Source organism: Halichoerus grypus, chromosome 4 (assembly GCF_964656455.1).
Source record: "Halichoerus grypus chromosome 4, mHalGry1.hap1.1, whole genome shotgun sequence".
Classification (NCBI taxonomy): Eukaryota; Metazoa; Chordata; class Mammalia; order Carnivora; family Phocidae; genus Halichoerus; species Halichoerus grypus.
The window spans coordinates 61,935,091-61,961,519 of NC_135715.1; the positions used below are offsets into that span (position 1 = coordinate 61,935,091).

Sequence of the window (26,429 nt, forward strand, 5' to 3'; positions counted from 1 at the left end):
CAAGCCCATCTGTGATTTCGAGCAGCTTCCCATCACCACTCCCCACCTACCTTCCTCCTCCCTTGTTTCCCTGATGTGAAACTTGGAAGATCAACGGTCATGGCATTCTTTGATTCGGTATCTTTGAAACAAATCTACTTAGATAGCAAATACACGTAGCAGTTTCTTTTCTGAGGTGGATCAGACCCATTAGACAAGGTGTTTTTGTTTTTGTTTTTAAATGAGGGTACTCTCTGAATCCTGGAGGCCTAAAGTGAGAGCGCTGGGGGGGGGGGGGAGGTCCTCCTTTGCCACTTGCTGTTTCGAGCCGTGGCTTAGTAATGTGAACTCAGAGACTATAGTAACAGAGGCTTCTCTGTGGGCTCCAGAGTGGCCTTGGGAAGGCCACTGTCCTGCTGTTTTGGTACCACACTTATCACCTTGTTTCTGAAACTAGATTTCTTGGGAAATCTGGGAGTCATTTCTAGTGATTTCTGGAAAGATGTGCTTCTTCGTGCAACCATTCTGACAGATTGTATTGAACATCTTATGTACAGAGGAGAACAGGTTGGAGTAATAGAAAAATGGCTTGCTGGCAGTCACAAGGCTCTTGATCTGGAAGACAATATGGTCTGGAGAAGAGAAGATGGGCTTTGGAGTCAGGCAGACCATGGGCCAATCTTAGCTCTCCGATTCTATGACCCGGCACATTTCTGTTTTCTTCTCAGTGAAATGAGGCTGTAACAGTGGGGGTGGGGATTAAGCTAGGTGATCTAGTTGCTGTTGCTTCCCAGATTGCTATCTCTAGTGTCGCTAGTGCAGACCTGTCTCCTGGATTTCAGACCTAATGCCCATGCAGACCTTGTACCAGCATGTCCCAGGCTGAACTCATCCTTTCTCTCCTTCTCCTCCAGACCCAACTATCCCCCTTCTCCAACAGTTCATGTCAATGGAGGGTTTTGTCATTCTCCATTTTCCACACCCGGAGCCCCCACAAGTCTTCCTTCTCCCTCAGTCTGGAAAATTCCATCAGTCACCAAATCCTGCTAATTCTCCTTTCCCTGTCTCCTTGTACTCTGTTTCATCCTCTCCATTCAAGGCCACTCTTAATCTAGTTCCTCGTCATTTCTTGTCTGGGTTACTGCAGTACATTCCATTTTAAATTTTACACTACCATCAGAAGTGAATATCCTGGTGTCACACATTTCTGTACAAGCCTCGTCCTTCCCTGCATGAACTTCAAGGGCAAGTTCAGTGTCCTTGAGCTGGGAAGACATGCTCACGATGAGCTGTGTCCCTCCATTCTCTCTAACTCTGGCCCTCACCACTGCTGTGTTCTTGCCCTAGGTTGACACCGAACCAGAGTCCTTCCGGTTCTGCAGGAGTGTCAAGCGCTCTCTGACTCTCCTCCAGGGTTGTCTCTGCCAGAAATGCTTTTGCACTTCTTGTGCACCTGGCTGACTTCCCTACCATCATTCAAGATTCAGCTCTGGTGTCACCTCCTCTTGGAGGAGGTTCTTTAAGCAGGCTGACTCTGACTTAGACCCTTTCTTTCTGTACCACCAACATTTCATCTATTTATGCATTTATGGTCATGGATTTTTTCTGATCTGCCTTCCCTAGAGGGAAGCTTGGTAACATTGGCCCCTGCACAATGTGAAGCATGGGTGGACATTAAGTACATATGTCTGGAATAAATGATTGAAGGGTATTGAAAGTGACTAGTACAGAGCCTGGTTTATGGGAGGAGCTCACTAAAAGGATCTCTCTGATTTTGCCACTAAATGGCTAGTTGACTTGGGAGCCTATCACCTTTTTGGGACTCAAGTTTTTCATATGAAAATAAAATTCATAGGTAATTTATCACAGACACATCCATACATATATAAAACTTCAAACAATCAACATAGTGTAAATCTGTAGTAGTAAGAAAGGAGTGGAAACTAATTTATAATAAAATTTCACGTACAACGACATTAAAAGACATAATGAAGTGGTCAGATGCTTGCACCTGCTTATCATGAATGAAGCTGGTTTTCAGAGCAGTTAAGACCAAATTGTGCTTACACTTTTTCTTTAAATTTCTTATTTTGGAATAAAGGGTGAATAAAACTATTCAATTGGAGTAACTGTGAGGGGGCTAGCTGAAAATGCAGACTGATGGCGATGTTTTTGTCTTGCTAACACAATGCCTAAAACCGCACGTGGCAATGTTGTTGGTGACATAATTTTCTAAATGAATGTCCAAAATGGTAGATGACGCTTGGTAAAGTTCCAAGCAAAACATCACAATTCTTTTTTCTTTTTACTTTCAATGTACTTATATTCTTGGAAAATTCCCTATGTACAAAAATAGTGCCCAAAAAAGTGTTTATATGTAAAGTGCAGTTAGGCCTTAGGTTCAGTTAATTCTTCATGGGTTTTTCACCTACATGAATGTGCAGTGCCAGACAATCACGCCGAAGGTAGCACAATCTTCCCTGATGTGGGGCTGTCCCACATGTTGCAGGATGCCCAGCATTCCTCACTCCCACACAGTAGAGGGTAGTAGTGCCCAGTGTATCAATGAGACATTAAACGATACCCCATACCCAAGTTTCTAAAATACCTTCTAAGTGTCTTGTAGGGAACTAGGTAAGCCGCACTATCCAGCAATGAAGCACTCCCCGCCTGTGTATCTTTTCTCAATGGAACAAATGCACTTGATTTTTCTAAAACTAATTATTGTAAAGTGAATTTGTTTCCTATAATCAAAGATTTGTAACATTAGAGGGAAAGTAACTTACTTCAGTTACGAAGGGATGAGGTGTTAAATGAATATACGTAGAAGCAACTTATGATCATTGGGATTTGGTTTGCATTTTCCTGATTGCCACTTGCCTTTCGGGTCATTTTTCTTGATCCTCACCCTTTATCCATTCTAACCCGAGTCATATTCTCTCTTTGCTTAGGAGGTATCCTGTTTCTATAGTTTCAAGATTGAGAAATTTCTCTTCACTCTCCTGCATTCTTGATATTTATAATTTGAATTGCTTTGTGATCATTGGTTGCTTGCACCCCCCCCCCCACCGCCCCCTACTGTACCATGAATTCCTTTTAGATTTAATTCTTATCCCACTCAGCTGGGATTATTTTTTTCAAGTTTGTTTCCACTATTAGTAAAAACTTTGTCACCAAATTTATTGTCTACCTTAAAAGCAAGGCCTTAAGTGGTTCATCTTAGTATCTCCAGATCCTACCTCAGTAATCAGCTACTAGCAAGTGCTCAATTAGCATGTCAAAGGAATGAATGAGGGAACGCATGATGTGCTTCAGCCTCAAATCTCAGCAAGTTTCATGAATATAGGGTGTGAGGTTGCATAAAAAAAATGAATCCTCTAGTTCACCAGTTTTGACAATTTTTTAAAAAAGATTTATTTATTTGAGAGAGAGAGAGAGAGCATGAGTGGGAGGAGGGGCAGAGGGAGAGTGAGAGAGAGAGAGAATCTCCAGCAGGCTGAGCAGGGAGCCTGGTGTGGGGCTCCATCCCATGACCCTGAGATCATGACCTGAGCCGAAATCAAGAGTCGGACACTTAACTGCCTGAGCCACCCAGGTACCCCCATTTTTGACAATTTAAAATCCTATAATATTGAATCTATTTAAAAGGAGCTTAAATGTTTCCTTCTACATTGGGTCCCCCTCTCTGTTGGTGGTACCCACCATTCTACCAGGCTCCCCAGCAGGAAATTCTGGAATCTTCTTTGACTCTTTACATGTCACATTGACCAGTTGCCAAGCTTAGTTTACAAAGTGTCTCAGATCTGTCCCTATTCCACTTTGACTCAAATAATTCTGTCATCATATCATGCTTGAATTCTAGCAAAAAGCTCTGATCAGGGTTCTTACCTTCGATTTCTCTCCTTCCAAGGCTATTTTCACCATAAAGTTGATGTGCAGAGGGAACCACCGTGGTTCTGTCTTGCCTAGAGTCAAGCCCAAACTCTTAGATCCAGCTTTTCCCAGCTGCTCCAATAGTCAGATTGCATACCTTCATTTTTACCAGTCCCCCCTAACTCCCAGCTGGCTGTAAGGCCCATGTATTTACCAGTCGCCGTACCCCTTCTTGCTTTTATGACTCTCCTCCTCCTCCTCCTCTCCTGCCTGGAAAACTTCTTTGCCTTATATCTGTATATGCTGCTTCTATCCCCCTGCAATGTTTTTTTTGAGACTCCAGCGTATCTTGAATTCTCCTGTTGTGGTGTCCCATCTGCAGCCCATATTATGTAACTGGGCACTTTATAACTTGCTACATCTCTTTGCTTACTTCGCGAACTCATCTCAGACCATGAGCCTTTTCTCAGGGACTGGTGTTCATTTTATTTGTAAATGACACCAAGCTTACCACAATGTTGGGGCTGTAAAAAGTGCCCCACAAATAAGTTATATCGAACATATGAACATGGTTATAGTTTGGGTGCTTAGAGCCGGGCTTTGCAAACTTTTTCTGTAAAGGGCCAGGTAGTAAATGTTTTAGGCTTGTGGGCCTTAGGGTCGCTGTCATCAACAGTCCACTGTGCTATTGTAGTGTGAAAGTAGACATAGGCACTGTGTAAATGAACGAGTGCAACTCTGTTCCAATAAAACTTCATTTACAAAAATCGATGTGGCCAGCAGGATGTTTCCTGACTCCTGGCTTATAGCGTGGTATGAATGACACCCATATCGAGACCCCCTTTGGGTCTCTATTGGTAAGCTTAGTTGCAATGTGAAAATTTCTAAATCTGGCCGAAAGCCTTAAAGAGAATGCATTGTCACTGTTGGAGAACTGATCAAAGCAGAGGGACACTAGGTGTGGCCCTTGCAGATTGTGTATCAGACAGCTCCAGAACTGCCATGAGGACAGCCCTCTTGAAAAGCCAGTTCTTGGGGTGCCTGTGTGGCTCAGTTGGTTAAACATTTGCTTTTGGCTCAGGTCATGATTTCGGGGTCCTGGGATTGAGCCCAGCATAGGACTCCCTGCTCAGTGAGGAGCCTGCTTCTCCCTCTCCCTCTGCTCCTTTCTGCCCTGCTTGTGCTCTCTCTCTCTCTCAAATAAATAAATAAAATCTTTAAAAAAAACCCAACCAGTTCTTTCTAGGGCACATGAGTCCTGTTGTCTTCCCGTTGGTAGGAAAGAAAACTGGTATGTGTTTGAGTATCTGCCATGTGCCAGGTATTTTCTATGTTGTCCATCCTTTCAGTAAGTGAAATTATCCTCTGAGGTATGAGTATCATTTCATTTTTCACATGAAGAGACTGAGGCACCAGAAGTTAAATAATTTACCCAAGGCCACAGATAGGACCTGATGGGTCCCGCATCAGTCTTTCTGACACCAAAGTTTGTGTTCTTTCTATTCCACCATCATAGAGTTATTATCATAATAAGTCTGGTGCTGGTGCATGAAAAACCAAACAGAATGTAATGTTCCTGGCAAGGCCGACTGATGTAGCAAGTTGTATTTATGGTCTTAAGGTCTTACTGAAATTTCTGCTGTCAGCTTTATTAATTATTACACTTCTTTTATAGTCATTAGAACCTGCCAGTGAATAATGTGCTGGCATTGTCAAGTGCATCTAGATCTCAGAGATCTTGCTTTGGAAAGAATCACCCTTCGACATACCAATATTTTTACACAGTAGTAATTGTTACACAATTGCAGTCTCACTTAAGCAAAAAGGAAATTTAACTGGGAGCTAGAATGATACTTTTTCTCATTTTTCCTTGTCGTTTTCATGTCTGTTGTGGTACTCCGATGTAAACCTCACTGGATTTTTAAAACCTGATTGTCTCTTCTCTCCACTGATAGCCAACCTCAGGGAAAGCCAGCGGTTTGGGGATGATGTTAAAGAAGACGAGATGAGTAATTCAAAATCCCCGTAGATCCAGATTGTATTACTAAGTCTGGAGGGGGTAGAAATAACGGGGAACAAAACATATTTATGTTAGGATTTTTAAGCTCTAGGTTCCTAAGGCCAAATAATTGTATTTGCTATTTGTTTTGTCTTCTTGCCAACCCATGGTATAAGTTCAGATGCTTTCTTCCTTTCTTGCCGTCTTGGTTTTTCCTCTCTTTGTTCTTCCTTCTTTCCCTTCCTCTCTCCCTCTGTCCATTTATCTGTCTGTTTCTCTGTCTGTTCATCCATCTGTCTGCATTCATCTGTCCATCCATCCTCCAGGGTTTAATAGTGTTCGATGGGCGGGGTCCTCTTATGGTGCCACCGCATCTGTCTTCTCTGTGCTGTATTTTCTCACTGGTCTTTGACATATAGCTGCCTCCCCAAACAGTCATGGTTATTGTCCCGGATAAAAGAACCAAAGTATACCAATTGTTTAGCTTCCATCGCTGTGTGCATTGTTTTCTTATCCCAGCATTCCTGTTACAAAGATCATGTATCGTTAGATTGAAGATCCCAGGAGGTGCAGGAGAGTGGGAACTGAATCCCATTGCACTTGGTGCCTTTTGTAGTGATTTCCCAAAATACTGGATTCGACAACAACAACATTCAAAAAGCACACCATGACTGCCAGCCATAGAAGGTTGCAAATCCGAAGATCACTGTCATCTCCTCGTGCTGAATACATGCTAATGTGTCGTACTTTGAACACACGAAAACCAGGAACCTGCTGGGGGATGCTTCAGTTTGGGACTGAAAGGCATCAAAGGCTTACAGCCTCTAAATGAGGCTTTGAAGTAGAGGGTGGTGTGGTGATGAGAGCAAGCTCACCCCTCTGTGTGGCTATTCTATTATTTCAGGCTTTTGATTTCCAGCTGCAAAGCAAACAAGGCCCCCTGGTGCTCTGACTTACCCCAGGTTATCTTTATAGACAGAAAGGGCTAAGTTTCCAACTAAGCCAAAGATTGAGCTAATCAGCCCTGTTTATTATATATTCAGGCATCTGTAAACTCCTCCTTATTTTGATTTCATTATAATCACAGTGCCCTTTGCCATTGCTTTTTGGTGTTGTGAAAATTAAAGCCTAATGAAGTGTAATGGTTTGATTATATACTGTAGTGGAAACCATTGATTGGCTGACTTCACAGTCATGCTCAACCATTTTACTCCTTCCTGCCTCCCACAATAGAGAGTGTACCACATACTCACTTCCCCAGCGACATTGGCAGCTGACCCAACTCTAACCAATGAGATGTTAGTCCTGCTGGCCTTTGGAAGACTTTGCTTCTTTCCCTTATAAAGGGGACATTTGAGTTGGTGTCACCTTTTCTTTTTCTTTTTATTTCTTTCTGTCTTATATGCAGATATGATGCCTGGAGCTTCTGCAGCCATTTTGTGACCAGTGATGATTATGTTGATGAAAAGTCAACATACTAAAGATGTTAGAGGTGGTGGAAGGAAAAGACAGAATGAGCTTAGGTCCTTGAAGGTTTTATTAGAAAAAGAGGTCCATATTTGTTTCAACCACTGTTAATTGGGTTTTCTGTTATTTGCAGCTGAAGACATTCCTACCTGCTACAGATGCAAGAGCCAAACTGAAAATACCAGGAGAGTTGTGCCTTGCCTTGCCTTCCCTGCCCTGCCCCTCCCTTTCCTTTCCTTCTTTCTTTCCTTCCTTCCTTTTTTTAAAACAAGTTTTACTGCAGGAGGCATGTTTTAATCACCATTTCAAATAAAGTAGTACAATTTATTTCTAGAAACAGCAGTATTTCACTCTCCAGGTAGAAGACTACTGAAAACATTAAGTAACTGCCCCAATTAGAAACAGATAAATGAAGACCTTAAAAATAAATAAAAAAGGTAACATGAATTTTCACAAAATCATTCTTGTGCCTAAATCAGACAATTGCTTAGAAAAGGTAGCCTAAAGAAAAAGAAAAAGGAATACATGAATATATTTTCATTTAAGTACATGCTCTCAAGTGAGTTTTAATTAGAAAAGTGGAATTAGGATTTCCGGAGCTGTCAGAGCCCATCTTTGCTGTAGGTAGCAGTCAGGTTCCGATGAGGGTGATGTGCGGTACCAATCACCTCCTTCTCGTGGACTATCAGAGCTCTCTCCGGTTTGCCAGTGACTATGCTAAGACCGGAGAGCCCAGAATCCTCCTCTGCACAGTAGGTCCATTCACCATGGGGAGAGAGGGCACAGCAAACAAAATCCCCACCTTCTCTCTTATCAGAGCTGAAGCTCCTGACAATCTGCCCTTGCCTGTTCAGGAAGACCACTCTATTTGATCTGTTGCACACCACAAAGTGCTCTGGGTTTTTAGGAAGTAGGATCACACTGCTGACAGTGGTATCTGTCCTTGCAGTGCTGCCCAGGGATTTAAAGGTATTTGAATGTTCTGTGGTCTTCATTTTCCAGATATTTACGGTGCCACCAGAGGATGCCCTAGTAATATAATGTCTAACTTGTGTAAAAGTTACTTTGTTAACAAAGGAGGAGTGGCCGTGAGATTCCTTCAGGGTTTCCCCAGATTTTAAACCGTGAATTCTAATTGTTCAAAAGAGGACTACGGATCTGACTACTACTGTTAGAAAAGATTAGACAGGTGACACCTTACTATGTGCCCTTTCAAATCTTCTTAAACACTGTCCACTCTGAATCTTCCTGGAGGGTTATTTCTGACTTCTACTTTTAGCCACATGACCCACTTTTAACTGCATATCACTAGTCTTCTACTCAGTTAATGAGCATATCTATGAAATGCTGAATCTGGCTTCACAAATCTGACCTTTGTGATCCTTGTGGGGTGGTGAATGCATTATTCAGTTATTAATGATGCTATTGAGATATACACAAACAAATGTAGCATTTTCATTGAACACTTTCTCACTTATTTCCTCAGAGTAGTGTGTTTAATATAACATGCTCTCCTCTCTCAGGGTTTCCAAGGATACCTTAGACTATTGGAAAACCATGAAGTTATAAAAACCCTAAGTTATAAGTTTTAATGGAAAATATAACACACATATCAATCACTGAGTGTTAGTAACACACACAAACAATAAGAAATTCTGGGTAATTAAAGTCCATAAACCTACACACTTTACCATAACCAGTATTTTGCTTTTCTCTGAATTAGGCATATGAGTTCTCAGGTACAGTTTTCTTTGTGTTTTTGTGTTCATGGTTTCCTGAGAATCCAGAGGAAATGCCAAGTTGTTTTTTTGTTTTTTTAAAATGCTAAGTTTTAGAGGAAGCAAGGAATTTTCTTCTCCATATTTTCTTGGGCTGGGCAGTACTCACTGCTTGTTTCTCTCCCTCTAAGGAAAGCAAATCACTAAATCCACTTTTTATGTTACCAGAAGAAGGAGAACTTTATTACTTTTGTTTGGTGTTCCCAGAAGAGTAATTAAATGTGATCAACAAGGCAAACTTAGGGATTTGTTTAGTTCCTAACACCACCTTCTCTTTTCATATACTTATATTCTCTGAAGAACCACTGACCTAATTCGGAGTTAAAGTAATTCCTCTTAGTAAGAATGAAATATAATAAGGATGAAACACAAGTCTGGAGAACTACACACTGCTTAGATGTCATCCTAAAATGAAAATGTAGACGTGCTTTGAATTCAGGAAGGGTTTAAATGGTGTGATCATCAGTTTCCAGAATGTGCCTTCTCCATGTTTCCAGAGCCTTCTATCGGAACCTCAGTTTTAGAGCTTTTCCTTGCATCAGAGATGCTTATGCACACTCCTGCCTCCCCTTCTAGTTTGTGAATTTCTGCAGGGCATTGGCAGGGTTTGATTTGTCTCTGCATTTCTTCACATTTCCTATTGTAAGATTTTATACTCATATGACAACTGATAAAGGTTTGTTGAGTTGAATTCTATCCATACAGTTGTAGCTTTGTAATATCTTGATCTTTGGGGTGAGTGACCTCTGAGTCACACATTCATATGATTCTTAACTAGGCTTCCAAGACTGTCTTAAAAGATCAATTTGTTAGTATTACCAAGCTCTGATTACTTGGTGTTATATAATTATACTGCAATTAAACTAAAAATAAGCAGCATATTTAAATAACTCTAACAGAATTAAGGTGGGTGGGTGATTCACACAAATGTCCGTGCTCTTCTTTTCTTGGTGGATAAAGATTAAGTGCATCGTTAGCAAAGGTTGAATCCTTCCAATATTTACTGCCCTCACTTGAGGCAAGCACACTTGAAATTTGGATTGATACAGAAAATAAAATGAGGGCATTATTTTTTCCCTTTCAAATTTGTAACTGATGTTCCTTTAAATAGTAAAGTCTTTTTTTTCTTTTTAAGATTTTATTTATTTGAGAGAGAGAATGAGAGAGAGAGAGAGCACATGAGAGGGGGGAGGGTCAGAGGGAGAAGCAGACTCCCCGCTGAGCAGGGAGCCCGAGGCTGGACTCGATCCCGGGACTCCAGGACCATGACCTGAGCCGAAGGCAGTCGCTTAACCAACTGAGCCACCCAGGCGCCCTAAATAGTAAAGTCTGACTCAATTTTTAAAAAATCAGTTACAGTCTCTGAAAAAGAAAACAATAAGAAATTTCTAAAAGTGGCCTTTTCTGGGGAGGAGAATTGGCAGCCTGGGAGCTAGTGGTGGGAGGGAGGAAGACTTATTTCTCAATGAAACCCCTTTGTGTGCATATATCACTTAGGGAAAGATAAATAGACATAAAAAACAAATACACAAATTTCAATACAAGTTTGAAAAATAAAATGAGAGGCCCTGTGCAGCCTGATTCTAAGATTTATTGTAAAGTTGAAATATTTGGGGTAGTGTGATGTTGGTGTAAGGAGAGATACATAAGTATCAGTGAGACAAATTCAGACTCCAGAATCACATAGACACACATGTAGACGGCCAATTGATTTTTGATAAAGACACTAAGCTAACTTGTTTCAACAACTAGATGTCCACGAGGAAAAAAAGTGAACGTTGACACATGATACACAAGAAATTAAATCAAAATAAATCATAGACCTAAATGTAAAATCTGAAACGATGAAACTTCTTGGAGAAAAGATGGGATAAAATCATTGTGAGACCTTGGGTATGCAAAGATTTCTTAGGGCACGAAAACTACAAACTGTAAAATAAAAATTTGATGAGATGAACCCTATCAAAATGAAAACTTCTGCTTTTCAAAATAATGCCATTAAGATCATGAAAAGCAAGCAACAGACTGGGAGAAAATACATGCAAAACATATATCTGATAAAGAAATTGTACCCAAGAATATGGGCAAAATGTTTAAAGACATACTTCACAAAGAAGATATACAAATGGCCAACAAGTACATGAAAAGATGTTCAACATCAATAGTCATCAAAGAAATGCAAATTAAAACCATAATGGAAAATTGAGATGACTGAAAATACCAAGCATTCATGACGATACAGAGCAGCTGTAAGTCTTGTACGTTGCTAGCCGGAAGGTAAAATTTACTGCTACTCTGGAAAACACGTTGGCCATTTCTTGTAAAATTAAACATACCATACACCCTGGCAATCTCACTTCTGGGTATTTGTGCAAGAGAAATGAAAACATGTGTTCACATGAATACTTGTACTTGAATGTTGTATTAGTTTCCTAGAGTTTTTGTAACAAATTACCACAAACCAGGTGACTTTAAGCAACAGAAATTTATTTTCTCATAGTTTTAAAGCCTAGAAGTCTAAAATCAAGGTGTTGGCAGCGCCATGCTCTCTCTGAAGGCTCTAGGAGAGAACTTGATCCATGACTTTCTCTTAGCTTCTGGTGTTGCCAGAAGTCCCTGGCAATTTCTGACTTGTAAATGTGTCACTTCAATCTCCACCTCTGTCATTACGTGGCCTTGTCCTTCTGTGTCTCTCTGTCTGTATCTTTTCTTTCTTATAAAGACACCCATATTGGACTGGGGCCCATCCTAATGACCTCATTTTAACTTGACTACATCTGCAAAGACCCTGTTTGCAAATAAGGTTACATTCACAGCTTTCAGGGTTTAGGACGTCAGCATATCTTTTGGGGGGACACAGTTCAACCCACAACAAATATTCATGGCATCTTTAGTAGAAACAACTGTTTATGGAAACAACCCAGATGTCCATCAACTGGTAAATGGGTGACAAATTGTGGTATATCCATATAACAGACTATTGTTCAGCAATAAAGAGGGTTGAATTACTAATATGTATAACACACATGAATTTCAAAAATGTTTTGCTGAGTGAAAGAAGCAGACACAAAGGAGTACATCCTATATGATTTCATACACCTGAAGTTCTAGAAATGACCAATCTAATCTATAATGACAAAAAAACCAGATCAGTATTTACCTGGAGCTGGCGTGAGGGAGTGTGGGATTGGATTGTTGGATTGACAGCAGCTAGGCACTAGGGCACTTTTCGTAGAGATGGAAATGTTCTATATCTTGGATTTGGTAGTGGCCGTGGAGGTGTATAAGTTTATCAAAATTCATTAAACTGAACACTACCAAGATGAACACATTTTACTTTATTTAAATTATATGTAAAAAAATTTATTTAAAAGCTCAATTGCAAACGTCTCTTAAGTAACCTATGGCAAAAAGCAAGATCTGTCTTTGTGAATATGTTCACATTCTTGTATTTATTTAAAATAAAGTGTGACTGTAGCATCTGTTGAAGGTGCTAGAATCTACTCATTCACCACTGGGAGGGGGAATGTCTGTGTTTTTGTCTGCACAACATCTCTTTACCCTTCTCCTGGCAATAGCATCCCCTCGTTTTCCTTCTTTCAGTGATCTGTTCCTTTCTTATACCAGTCACATGGTTTTAGGGGGACCTCTAATTGCAACCCCTTCTTGCCCATTGCCACCTCATTGGTCCGTTACACCTTCACCTTCTCCATCTCCTCCCTCCTGCTCTGCCAGCGGGAGCACAAGGAGAACGACAATCCGCAGTAGAGGATAGTAACACTGAGCTGGAGCAAAGCTCCAGTGAAAGGAGGAAGACATAGAGAATGTCTTAGCGGCATGAATTCTCTTGCTTTGGAACTTTGCCAATTATCCCTTCCTCCTCTTCCCTCATTCCTGGTTTCTTGAGCCAATAAATTATTAAAATTTCCCTTTTTGTTAAGGTAAGCTTCTTGTAGTTTCAGCCAAAAGATCTGAACACATTAGGATTTTAAAAAAATTCGATTAGTTCTTATCAGGCTGTCTCATATATATACAGAGCTATTTCTAGAAGTATATTCTCTAGACTATTTAACATTTTCAAGTTGTTAATGTCCTTCTTCATGAATGTCACCCCGGGCTGCCCACCTCCTATTACTTTAGAGGTCATGTTGCCTAGCATGTTGGGAATCTGACCTACTTTTATTTTACTTTATTTTTTTAATTAATTAAATGATATAAAGCTGGGTTAGACGTTTTGGTGACTGCTTTACTTGTGGCTGTATGCTTAGCATGAAGGCAGTGAGTCACAACGAAACCTAAATTTTTAAATATGAATTTCTATCAAGCCAGGTCTCCTTCATCTAATACTTTTGCAAGTAATCACTTCAACCCCAAGACAAGAATTTATACTTATTGCTGTTTGGTGAAATTCTATTTTTCTTTCTAATATTTTAGAATCTTTTTTTTAAAGATTTTATTTATTTATTTGACAGAGAGAGACACAGTGAGAGAGGGAACACAAGCAGGGGAAGCAGACTCCCCACTGAGCAGAGAGCCCAAGCGGGACTCGATCCCAGGACCCTGAGATCTTGACCTGAGCCAAAGACAGACGCTTAATGACTGAGCCACCCAGGTGCCCCTAGTATTTTAGAATCTTAATGGATCCTTACTCTGTCACCTAGGGTACTCTTCTCAGTTTTGTTTCATCTATTAGTTTAATAAGCAATAAAGTGGAAAACAATGACTTTTTTTTTTTTTTTAATGTGTATTAGTTCTGGTGTGTTCCTAAGAGCTCACCCAAATCTGTCAATAATTAGTTTGGGAATTTCCCTGGAAGTCAACAGGAAGCTTATGGACTGGCAGCCCTCTGCACTGCTGCGAACAACCAATTCTCCCTTTTATGACCATCAGGAAACGTTTACTATCTTTAGCCTTTTGGCATTTCCTTCATTCTCCAGGGTATTGTGAAGACCACGGATGTGGTTCTCTGGTCATTTCTTCCATGATTTTCGTGGTCGTTTCGGGGGCCCAAAAGTTTATACTCATTTAAGGCCACATTGTGTTTCCTGAATAACTCCTCTCAGGATCTTCTATTTCTTCCAGTTCTAATTTCATTATCCTTAGTGAAGGTGATAGGAACGAAGCGAAAATGTAGTTTGACCTACATTACTAAACCTCTCTGAGCACCATTTTCTCTTCGCGGGGCTATTATGAGGGATAAAAGAATTGATGTCGGGCCAAGTGGCTGGTGTAAGGTAAGATGGTCATGAAGAGCTGGACATGGCCCCGGACTTGCAGTTCAGGGCAGAGTGATGCCTGGGGGCAGACGCTACTGATTGAGAAGCTTCTGCCTGAGAGTAAGGGGTAGAACAGTTGCTCTTCAGGCACAGGTTCCTACTGCCCAACCTGCTGTTGCTTCTGGGTAAGTGGCTAAGGACAAGTTTCTGAGAAAGACAGAAAAAACCCTAGGCCCTGTGGGCTACCTGAAGAGAATTCAGGCCTGAGCTTTTGGATACTGAAAGGTGCCCTGTGAGGGCACAAGGGAGCTGGGATTCAGGGACACCTGGGGTCGGCAGTCGGGCATTTCATCCTTGGGCAGATGGAGGTTGGAGGGGATTCGTGGGCACTGGATTGATTTAGGATGAGAACTGCCCATCTGTCAGCTCCAGTGACTTCATCTGGCTCCACGCTAAGAGACTTGACCAATTCGAGCATGGCTTCTATTAGTTCAAGGCCCTATCCCTGAGATGTGTCCCAGCTCCTTTACAATGCCTGTCCAAGAAACCCAATGCTGCTGAAAGAATTTACTCTTCGTTCCAGCCCCAAACCTGACTACAGGCCCCTGACTTCCCCTTTCCCAGATATGTACTTTAGAAAACTTGCAGTTGTAAATCTTTTCTCAGTCCCTTTGTGATGTATCTTTTATAACCCAGAAATGTCTTTCTCAAGGACCTAGAGGCTATCCCTTTGAAATGTAATCATGAAGACAGATAGGACGTTTGTCTCCCAGTCTAGCTTGGCTTCATAAGCACAGGTTAGCAGAGTTAGCGGACACCCATGGCCTAATCACATTGACCAACCTGCCCCACTTAACGTCCTTCAAGACTTTGAACACACAGCAGCATTTAAAAAGCCTCTCACCTTTTGTTTCAGCAACGTTGAGGTCGGTTTATACTGGGGTTTCTCTCCCCTTCTGCAGCAGTTTGAATAAAATCTATCTTGTCATTTTAAAAAAAGTATTCAGCGAATGATTTCTCCTTAACAAAGAATTCAGATCATGATTGGTCGGAGATCCTGGGGTGCAGCTGAACTTTGTAGAGGGGAGGTGTAACTGGATCCAGCTGTGGAGGGCTGAGGGCGGCAGAAGGAAGAAGAAGGAGATGGCATTTGGCAATGATCTTCATTGAGGACAAGGTGCATAGGTATAGGCCTGGTCACAAGACAGTCAGAGTCTCAGGTCAGTGAGTTGATAATGAAGATAGTTCATAATTTGAGTGAACCAAGTGGAGGTTTCTAGTGGGTGCTAAAGACACTATCTTTAGCTCTATTACTCTTTATATCAATAGTTTAAAGCAGGCATGTTTAAAAGACATGAGAATAGCATTCATGGTGGCATGATTCTAATTTCAAATAGTCTCAACAGTCTAAGGAAAGAGCTAAAATTATCACAGTGTGATAGAGAAGTATGCAGACCCTAATATTCCAGGGAAGGCAGGCTACAGAACTGGCAGGGCCTGGTGTAAAATGAAAACAGAATTTGTAGGGCCCCAATGTGGGCAGTAGAAATCTCTTTTCACATAGGCCCACTGCCCCAATCCACAGGTGGTGAATGACCCTCAGGGGATTGCAATCTCTGCTTCTGGGTGTTTTCCATACCTGGAGCGAGCTGGTGAGAGGGTAAATGTGCATGGAACCATGAATCCAGGACAGGGTGACCTCCGCTTTGCCACGCCCCAAGACGCTGTGGGGCACATGCTTTCTGGGAACCTCTGCCCATTGCTGTGGGGGAAGGGGCAGTGGTTGTGGGGTGGGGCCCAGAACCTATCTCGGGGTGGGGGGGAAGGGAGCAGTGGGAGGTGGACTGTTTGGGAGCCAGGGCTCAGGCCTCTCGCATGTGCTCCATCATCCCACAGACTTAACAAAACACAGTTCAAAGGCACAATTATTAAGAATTTCAAAACAGCAGCCATGGAGCATTAAACCCCAAGTACAAACCGTCCTGAAGGTGAGTCCTGTGTGATGGCACTGGTCACAGACCCATGAAGCTGATGCTGATTCTCGGCTAGGACAACAGTGTCAAAAGTAGGAACGAGAGGAGCGCCTGGGTGGCTCAGTCGGTTAAGCGTCTGCCTTTGGCTCAGGTCAGGAACTCAGGGTCCTGGGATCAAGCCCCACATCGGGCTCTCTGCTCCGCAGGGAACCTCCCTCTGCCTGCCGCTCCCCCTGCTTGTGTTCTCTCTTTCTGTCAAATAAATAAATAAAATCTTTTAAAAAAAGTAAGAACGAGAACTTTTTTTTTTGGACAAACCCATTTGAGCAGATGGATGGTGCTGTAAGGCAGGAGGAGAAAGCAGCTTAGAATGCAGGTTGAACATGAACTGTAGAGAGCTTTGAAAGGCAGGCCGAGGATTCTGACATCGTCCTGTAGGGAAGGAGAAGCAGGGGAGGTCTGAGAGCAGGGGAGTGACAAGGTGAACGGGGCATTTCTGAGGATTAATTCCCAGTGAGATATCTTTTAGAAGCATGCGCCTTTCAACTATTCCTGTCTGTTGTTCTCATACATAAAAACTGAAGGAACACTCTTTTGGATCAAAGCCGGGCAGTTGCCTGCAAGGCGTCTTTCTCTCACTTTTTCCTACCACTTCATGCACAAAATCTGCTGGAACTTCTGACATTTTACTCTTCCTTGCCTCTGGATTTTCACGCCAGCAAATTAATGTGTAAGATGTCGGCGGAAAATGACTTTCACAGGACAGAATGATCTTGCATTTTTGGTCAGAAGAAGGGGAAAGCAGCAGACACCCTAATTGCTGAATTACAATGAACCTTTCTATGATCCTTTGAATCTCTCAGAGGAATCAAAACAAAACAAAATTAAAGCAGTGATATCAAGCCACCAGCTTTGCATGCAGACAACAGGTAGAGATTAAAGCCCAAACCTCACCTTCTCTCAAAGTCTCGGGAAAAAAATGTGACTTCTCTTCCCAAGGGACTGGTAATAATTTTCATATGTGTTCCGCTCATCCTAGTAGTAATTTATTAAACAGGCATTTCCATGGCAAACACACATGCACCCACAGGCACACCCCAGAATCCCCTACCCCAGATATAAATAGATTGAAGCTGCCAGAGAACTGGTAATACAGCTTAAACAGTTGTTGTTGAGAATTCTAATCTTGTAAGAAAGAAAGTCTACTAGGGTGGTGTGTAGCCTGAAGAAGGACTTTCATAATGCTGAAAGCATTTGGCAGCAAAACAATTTCTGGGCTTTGCCAGAGACAGAAAAATGGATGCAAACTCCTAGTGGCTAGTGGAGGAGTTTTGTTTTCTCTGTGTCATTCCCTCACTCATATCCCTGGACTTGAGAAGTCGACTTATTTCCTCTTGCCGTGTTCTGTCTGATTGAGGGGCTGAGAGGTTGCTCCCATTTATCACAGGCATGTTGAGCTAGCTTCAGCAATGGGGAGCTTGCTTTACCCCTTGATTATCTGCTCTCTTTCCATTCTTTTGAGCAGTTCTTAAACATTGTCAGCTTTTTGGACAGCTCCTGCTCATTTCTTAAGCTATTGCCATCGTACCTTCGTTACTGGGCGCCTTTCCATCGCATAGACATGATGGCCTTTCTGAGAAAGTGCTAGAAAGAGGGTCAGTGTTGGAGTCAGACTGACCAAGGTCTTGATCCTGGCACTGACCTTTGTTAGCTCTGTAACTTTTAACAGGTTGCGGGGCTTCTCTACCCTTCTCTGAAAATGAGGGTGCTGATGAGCCCCCGGTAGGCATGTTGTGAACATGAAATAAAATCATGTGCATAAAGCACATGAACATAGGTACATACGAACTATTACCATTCACCTGATTTGCCTGCCTTCCTTTCTCAATTGACTGTAGACTCCTGAGCTGTGAAACCGTGTCAGACCTTCCTACAGAGGGTTGCAGGTTTAAAGCCCATGCCAGCCTATGACCAGACTTCCCTTCATGGTTATTAGAAATTCTAAGATGATATATTTGCTTCTTCTCAAGATGTCCAGCACTTTCAATTCACCAACTAAAACCTCTTAGTTCGTTTCAATTACATTAGAAGAATCTACCTTTTGTTGCTTCCTTTATTGGGTCAGAGTTGAAATTTTCTTCCAGGCAAGTTGGAACTTGTCCCATGATCTGTTTTTAGCAGAATGCCCCTTCTAGCAGATGCCAAAACCCTTAGAATATCTTGACCACTACCCATTTTTTCCTGGGGCCCTTTTGTGATGAATTTCAGGAATGGCAAAGTTTCCTGTAACACAATCCCACAATCTTTATTTTATTTTATAAAGATTTATTTATTTATTTGAGAGAAAGAGAGAGAGAGAGAGAACATGTGAGTGTATGGGGGAGGGGCAGAGGGAGAGAATCTTCAAGGAGACTCCCCACTGAATGGGGAACCCAACTCGGGGCTTGATCTTATGACCTATGAGATCATAACTGAGCCAAAACCAAGAGTTGGAGCTTAACCCACTAAGCCACCCAGGCGCCCCTCACAATCTTTATTTTAATAAGTTAGAGTAGACATAGCAGCAAAAGGCCCTGCCATCTAATTATTTCCTCAAAGAATGATTTCCCCAAAGAATGATAGTCTATTGACTATTTTAAAACTAATTGTATTTTTGTATAGATATTTTTCAGTGGCTCCTGTTGAATAACAAAACTATACAACAAAACGACATATTCAGCTACCTTGACATAACATTTTGTAGGTCATTTTTTATGTAAGTTTTACTAGGAAGTTATATCACTCAAAGTTAAATGGGCATTTATTATTATTTTATGGCCAAAGTGGATATTTTGTAACATGTACTTAAAACATTTATTTAAGTTAAAATTATTATATCTATGTTTTATGCTGTATTGCTTCAATTATCCATATATTTGTAGGTAAGTACAGATCTACACTGAAGTAAATTAGAGTCTTTCTTATCTACCTGCATTTGGTAATTAGGTGCACGTCTTTGGTAGGCTCTGAAACTTTTGTAAGAGGTCATCTGTCAAGACAGTGGTTGTGCTCCTTACTTTCAACATAGAAGAGCTCTATTACAGAGATTTGTTGTTAAATATAACCTCAAACTTACTGCTGCTCAATACTTACGGGAAATGCAAATGAGAGAGACAGTATTTTTAAAGGATTGCCTAGATGATGTGCAACCCAATCTATCTGATACACTCAAATCTCTCCTTGGTTTAAGTTAAAAACTTAAAGAGCTGTGTTGCTGAAGATTACACCATCACTTTACATTGAAGATTTTTAAAAACACTCATGTAGAATTCATTGCTATATATACTGCTATAATGTTGCTGAGACAGTGTTTACTCCATCACCCCTTGTCCTCCATAGAAGATCTGGGGAGAACTTTCTCTTAGTTCTTAGGATGAAGTATTATAGTTGGGTTTCTCTGTTATTATCTTGTGGTCTCTGTGCATCATTTAAAAGTTACATTTTTTTTCTTTGCTTGGACTGCAGAAAGCTCATAACCAAATTTGCCACCTGCCTTTCATGAGTGTGCACATCCCATGGTATGCATTCTGTGTGACCTCACACCCACCTCCATTCCCAGAATGGAGAGGGATCTCCAGTACTTTGGGTGCTCTGGGTACTCTGCCTCCCCGCTAGCTTTCACACGTTCATCAGCAGCAACAGAGAGCCCTTGTATTCCACCAGAAAGGAAGAGCTCCCAGGTTGTTTTTTATTGCTTCATTTTTGTCCCCTAGGAATTTCTCATCCCTTTTTCTGATCCCATTTCCTGGTCTTCCACAGCATCTACCATCTTCCACTGTGCCCTGTGAACCTCTGGGTCAGTTATTAGAAAGACCTTCCATATTTCCACCACTTCTTCCAATTCCCTCACCTTCTTGCAATACCTGAGACTTGACTTTGCTGAAGTCAGTAGTTTTCCTGCCCCTCTCTCCAAGGGTGGTCTTTCTCACAGCCCTCCCACCACTGGACCTGGAGGTGGGGTGGCATCCTTCTTGCTCCATGTTGCTGTTCTAGACTGTTCCCATCTTTCCTCCCTGCTTTCTCACCCACAGCTCTGTATCTTACGGCATCAGTATATTCCATGCCCATCCCTCCTAGTTGCAGTCATCCAAAGACCCCATTCCCTCGGGTCACTCCCTCTCATTCTTTAAAGATTTTAGCTCCTCGTTCACTGATCTTTTCTCTACATTAATTCTTTCATAATTGTAGAGGACTTCAAATAGAAGAGGATACTCCCAGTGCTCTAGCATCTTAGTTTCTCCAGTGTATTGTCCTCCACTGAACCTAAGCCTCTCATTGCTTTAGTCATATCCTAGAAATTGACATTGCCAATACCCCCCTATCTTACTTTTCTATTGCAGTATAACAAATGACCACAAACTGAGTGGCTTAAAACAACACCTATTTATTAGCTCAGAGTTCTGTAGGTCAGAAGTGTTGACCAGGCTGTGTTCTCACTTGGAGCCCACATGGTTGTAGGGCTGAGGTCCCCATTTTCTTGCTGGCTGTCAGCCGGGGTTACTGTCAGCTCCTAGAGGCCACTCCAATTCTTTGACGCATGGCCCCCTAAATCTTCATAGCCAGCAGTGGGGAATCTTTCTTGCATAGACTCCTTCTCATGCTTCCAGTCCCTTTCATCAGGTAGAAACTTGTCCCATTTAAGAACTCGCCTGATTAGGTCAGATCCACTGACCTAACCTTCCTTTCTCTGTTTCCGACCTGGGCCGGTTCACCCCTCCTTAGGCAACCTGGTGGTCCCCCGCTCCCGGGAGGTCACCATATTGATGCCGAACTTAGTGCGGACACCCGATCGGCATAGCGCACTACAGCCCAGAACTCCTGGGCTCAAGCGATCCTCCTGCCTCAGCCTCCTGAGTAGCTGGGACTACAGGCGCGCGCCACCGCGCCCGGCCTAACCTTCCTTTCTCAAGATCAACTGTCCCATATAGCATAACCTAATCACCTGAGTGATATCCCTATCATCATAGGTCCCTCCTATGTTCACAGGGAGGAGATCATCCAAGGGCATGAGTCATCACGGGGTCATTTTAGAATTCTGCCTACCACATCTTGAATATTTTCAACTTCAAGAGTCCCATTCTTAAACTACTGCCTACTATCTGCAGCTCACTCTATTTCCATGACTTTAGTAATATTTCGAACTCACCAGAAACTAGTCTACTGATCTTATCACATTTTCGTGTCCCACATTCCTATCATTTCTTTACTTCCCTCCTTTCTCTGCTTATGGTCAATCACTGTAATCACTCACTGAAATATACCATTAACTCTCTTTTCCCTCTCTCCCTCTGTTTTATTTATCTGGCAAAATCCCAGTACTGGTTAAATCTTACTCTCCTTTTCCCCATACCTGCATTCACATAGATAAAAGTGGCTAGAGAAAAGCACACTGCTATGCTGACTGGTCTTCCTTTCAATCTGTGAGCACTAATTTCAGTAGGCTCTTCAAGCTGCGTAGCACTCATAAGACATTTCCCTGCTTTCAAATACCCAAACTTTTAAACTTATAGCAAAGGTACTCAAACCTTTTCTGCTTGCAAATCCCCTAAGATAATTTTCAAAATTATGTATCCCCTTTCATATTTTATTTTATTTTTTTTAAAGATTTTATTTATTTATTTGAGAGAGAGAATGAGACAGAGAGAGCATGAGAGGGTCAGAGGGAGAAGCAGACTCCCTGCCGAGCAGGGAGCCCGATGTGGGACTCGATCCCGGGACTCCAGGATCATGACCTGAGCCGAAGACAGTCGCTTAACCAACTGAGCCACCCAGGCGCCCTCCCCTTTCATATTTTAAATGGTATTTCAATTTTTGTAAGAAATTTAAATAGTTGGAGGTCTTAATCACAGTGTATTGTAAATACCTGTATTTTTCAAAAAGTTTCAAAACTCTTTTAAATTACTCAGAAGGAATATTAATATCATAGTGATTTGATATCTATCATTATCAATTTGAAAATGCATAAACAAATTCTTTATCAGTTAGAAAATTTGCATCATTCTACTTTCTCCTTTTTTTTTTTTAAAGATTTTATTTATGTTTTGACAGAGAGAGACACAGTGAGAGAGGGAACACAAGCAGGGGGAGTGGGAGAGGGAGAAGCAGGCTTCCCACAGACCTGGGAGCCCAATGCCAGGCTCGATCCCAGCACCCTGGGATCATGACCTGAGCCGAAGGCAGACACTTAAGGACTGAGCCACCCAGGCGCCCCTCTACTTTCTCCTTGAACTCAGTGTTTACTCCACTTATAACATAGACTTTTATAATATATTTTATAATTTAAAGTATTTTATTATTTATCCTATCATCACCTTACTAAAAAAAAGGCACATATATAGTTAAATTAAAGATAGTTTAAGTGTCCTTACTGTAAGGCTCTTAATGTTCAATTTTTTCTGATTTAAGCTATCATTACAATCATAATATCGTGCATATTTTGGTAAATAATCACAAAGCATGAAAGAATAAAATTTAAAAAATACATCATAGCATATGGCTGGTCTGTATTTCCCCCAAAATTTTGTTTTGAAGAAATTTAAATTTACAAAGTTGCAAGGATGGCACAATGAATACCCTTATACTCTTCACCTAGAGTCAATGATTGTTAACATTTTACCATATTTGCTTCCCCCTTTCTCTCCATATAGTTTTCTTTCTTCACAGAATCATTTGAGAGTATTCAAATAGGAGTGAGGACATGCACCGTAACAAGGGGAGGCAGAGTGCATGGGCAGAACACAGACTGTGGGGGAGATGTAGTGGTGTGTGTATGCATGGAAAGCTTCTTACTGCTTCAGTTTTCTTGTGAAAGAGGAATCAGGGGTATGTGAGGGGAGTTGTTGGGAGTTTATGGAAAGAGGAGAAAGTTTTCATCATGTCAGTTAGTGGACATTGGTCTGGGGTCAAGACCCTTTGGGGTGTACAAAGACCTTCAGTGGGTACAAGGCCATAAACAGGCTCAACACCATCCATTTCCATATGTATTCTCTCCTTAGAATTCTGCCTGCTACACTCTCCATCTCCCCAGTTTTAGGAGTCCCATTATTAAAACCTTCCCACTAGCTGTATCTTACTTCTTCTATCTCCATGACTTCAACAGTGTTTTGGATTCAACAGTTTTCAATTTGATGCACTTTCTTTACTAGCCTTGTAGGATACCACATTTTTCTTATTTTTCTCCTAATTCATTGCTCACTCCCTCAGAGTTTCGTTTGTTTATCCTTATCCCTGACTGTGAAATGTTGAGGCACGTATGGCTGAAACCTTGAACCTCTTCTCTTCTTTATTATTACCTAGGTTTTCTCATCCAGTCTCATGGCTATAACAACCATCTATGTGTTCGCAACTCCTAAATTTGCATCTCCAGCTGGCCTTTTCTCTGAGCTCCCGAATTGTGCATCTAACCACCTAGATGAAATCACCATTAAGGTATATATTAAGCATGTCATAATTAACATTATCAAGACCAGACTCCTGCTAGTTCTGTTTCAAAATCTGCTATGCCTGAGGTCTTCCTCACCCCAATACAAGCAATTCCATGCTTTCCAGTGCTCAGGCCAACAACTTTGGAGATACTCTTTTTTCTCTCTCCCAACCTCCATTGCCAATCCATCAGTAAAACCTACTGACTCTACCTTAAAGACATATTCAGAATCTGGCCTCTTCTCATCACCTCCACCCTACCACCTTGGTCATAGATATCACGTTCTTAGTTGGATTTAGTGCATTAACCTCCTAACTGGTCACCTTGCTTCCTCCCTTGACCTCTGTAGCAGTCCATTCTCAGCATGGTGGCCATTCCACTGCTCAGCACCCTCCAGTGGCCAGAGTCCTGCTGGCCACCTGTGAGGCCCTTCTGAACTGTCCCACTTTACCTTTCTGACCTCTCCTCCTGCCACCTCACCTGCTTCCATTCTGCTCCAGACATACCAGCTCCTTTGCTGTGTCTCAAATGTACCAGACATGCCCTCACCTCACACTTTTGCATCTGCTGTTCCTTCAGCTCGTTCCTCGGATATCGCTGACACTCACTCCCCCGAAGCCTTCAGGTCTCTGATGCTGCCTTCTCAGTGAGGCTTCTGACAATGCAGCCTACACCAGTGACTCCCTCCTGGGACTCCTATTCCCATTCCCTACTTTATTTTTCTTCATAATACTTGTTTTCTTTGTACTGTGTTTTGCTTATTTGTTCATTATCTGTCTCCACCTATAAAGCAGAACTTTTGTCCATTTTTGTCACTGCCCTATCCCTCTCCTTTGTTTTCTTTTTTTTTTCTTTATCTTTTTTTAAAATTTTTTTATTGTTATGTTAATCCCCATACATTACATCATTAGTTTTAGATATAGTGTTCCATGATTCATTGTTTGTGCATAACACCCAGTGCTCCATGCAGAACATGCCCTCCTCAATACCCATCACCAGGCTAACCCATCCTCCCACCCCCCTCCCCTCTAGAACCCTCAGTTTGTTTTTCAGAGTCCATCGTCTCTCATGGTTCTTCTCCCCCTCCGATTTCCCCCCCTTCATTCTTCCCCTCCTGCTACATTCTTCTTCTTCTTTTTTTCTTTCTTAACATATATTGCATTATTTGTTTTCTCCTTTGTTTTCTTTAGCATGTATTCCTGCGTGCCTCCACCTCAGGTGTGAGAATATCCATAGAGGTGTATTTCTTCTTGATATGTATTGAGACTCTACATCCCCTTCCAACAAGACTATTTCTTTTGAATTGGGCATAGCTTCTGCAACTTTATCTCAGCCAGGAGCCCCAGCCTACCAAGTGTTGGGGGTACATGTGAAGTTGTATTTATCAACTGATTCCCTCATTAATGACTCATAAAGATACATTAAAATTGGAGGCTGTCAGTATTTGCCTCTGACTCTCTGGCTGTTTATTATATTGAGTGAATTATTGGGTACATCCTTTCCTGTTTTCCCTTTTTCATTTGGGACTGACACCCTCCACAGTGACAAGTCTGTACTCCCTCTGCTTCCTACTCTCCTACATCTGCTTCGTATTCTGCTCTCTCTCCTGTCAGGGTATTCTGCTGACATTTTGAAATCCTTTACCTTAGACGCTGGGGGAAAAAAATTGGAGGTTGAAGCATGGCACCATTAGACATTTTTATGGATGGAATAAATCAGTTTTGTATTTTTATAGATTTGACAACCCAGCTCTCAAAGGCATAACTGTAAAACACCACATATTGGAAAATATCTTGGTGGATCCCATAACATATTCTATCGGATATCTCACCTATTAATTATTTTCCTTAGCCCTTGAGGATTTGAAAGTGGCTGACAAAGGTGTTAAGAACTGATTCAAGACAGTTTGCATTTACACACAGTTTAAATGCACATTCAGAATGATTTCCACCTTTTAAATGTGTTGGTTATTATTCTATGGTGTGTAACAGCGTGGCAAGAACGACATGGTTAATGCAATAATACAATCTTCCATCATTTTTATGAGACATTTGCATCCTTTTATGAAACACCTAATTGACAGTTGCCCCACCAGTCCTCCCCAATGGAACCGCCTATTAAATGGAATTTATGGCCAGTGCTTTTAAAGTCAGTTAAATGACATGAAATGAAAATCTATTTTAAATGATGTTCAATGAAATCTTTTCTCTGGCTGGAAAAATTGCATTTCGAAAAATATTTATTTATTGTGTAGTCGAACAAGCCACAGTGTCAACGTATGGTGTGCATTAAGCAGTCCTTTTCTGTTGGGGATATATCTGCTGCTGTTTGGAAGCACAATCCCAGACCTTGCTGTGGCCCTTTCCATGTAAGTCTGGGCACAGCCAGCAAAGTGCCTATACTTGGGGAACGCGTCCCTGTCCTCACCCCAGTACTCCAGATAGTCCTCATCCTGTATGTTTTCTCTCTCTCTCTCATGTCAATGATCTTATTTGTTTATTTCCTTCTGCTGGAGTGTCAGCTCCAAGAGGACAGCAATTCTGTTTTGTTCATGGATGTATCCTCTAGCCAATAGTAGGTCCTCAATAAATCTTTGCTGAATGAATGAATGAATCAGTCAATGAATGAATGAATGAATGAGTCAATCAATCAATACCCTGACTGCCTGGACCTCATTCCTTT

At 41.6% G+C, this 26,429-nt stretch overlaps 1 protein-coding gene across 2 annotated transcripts in view; it reads left to right on the forward strand.

Moving 5' to 3' along the window:
- LOC118549992 (uncharacterized) overlaps positions 1–25,194 on the forward strand; it is a 228,818-nt gene extending 203,624 nt beyond the window's left edge. The window contains exons 3-4 of one of the 2 annotated variants that reach the window (XM_078070416.1): positions 23,621–23,752; positions 24,938–25,194. In XM_078070416.1, the coding sequence (XP_077926542.1) occupies positions 23,621–23,752; positions 24,938–25,060 (255 nt within the window). In that variant the 3' untranslated portion in view covers positions 25,061–25,194. Of the gene's footprint in view, positions 1–7,451; positions 7,837–23,620; positions 23,753–24,937 lie in introns of those variants that run through there. The other variant, XM_078070417.1, reaches the window with a different exon arrangement.
- Positions 25,195–26,429: the final 1,235 nt, after the last annotated feature.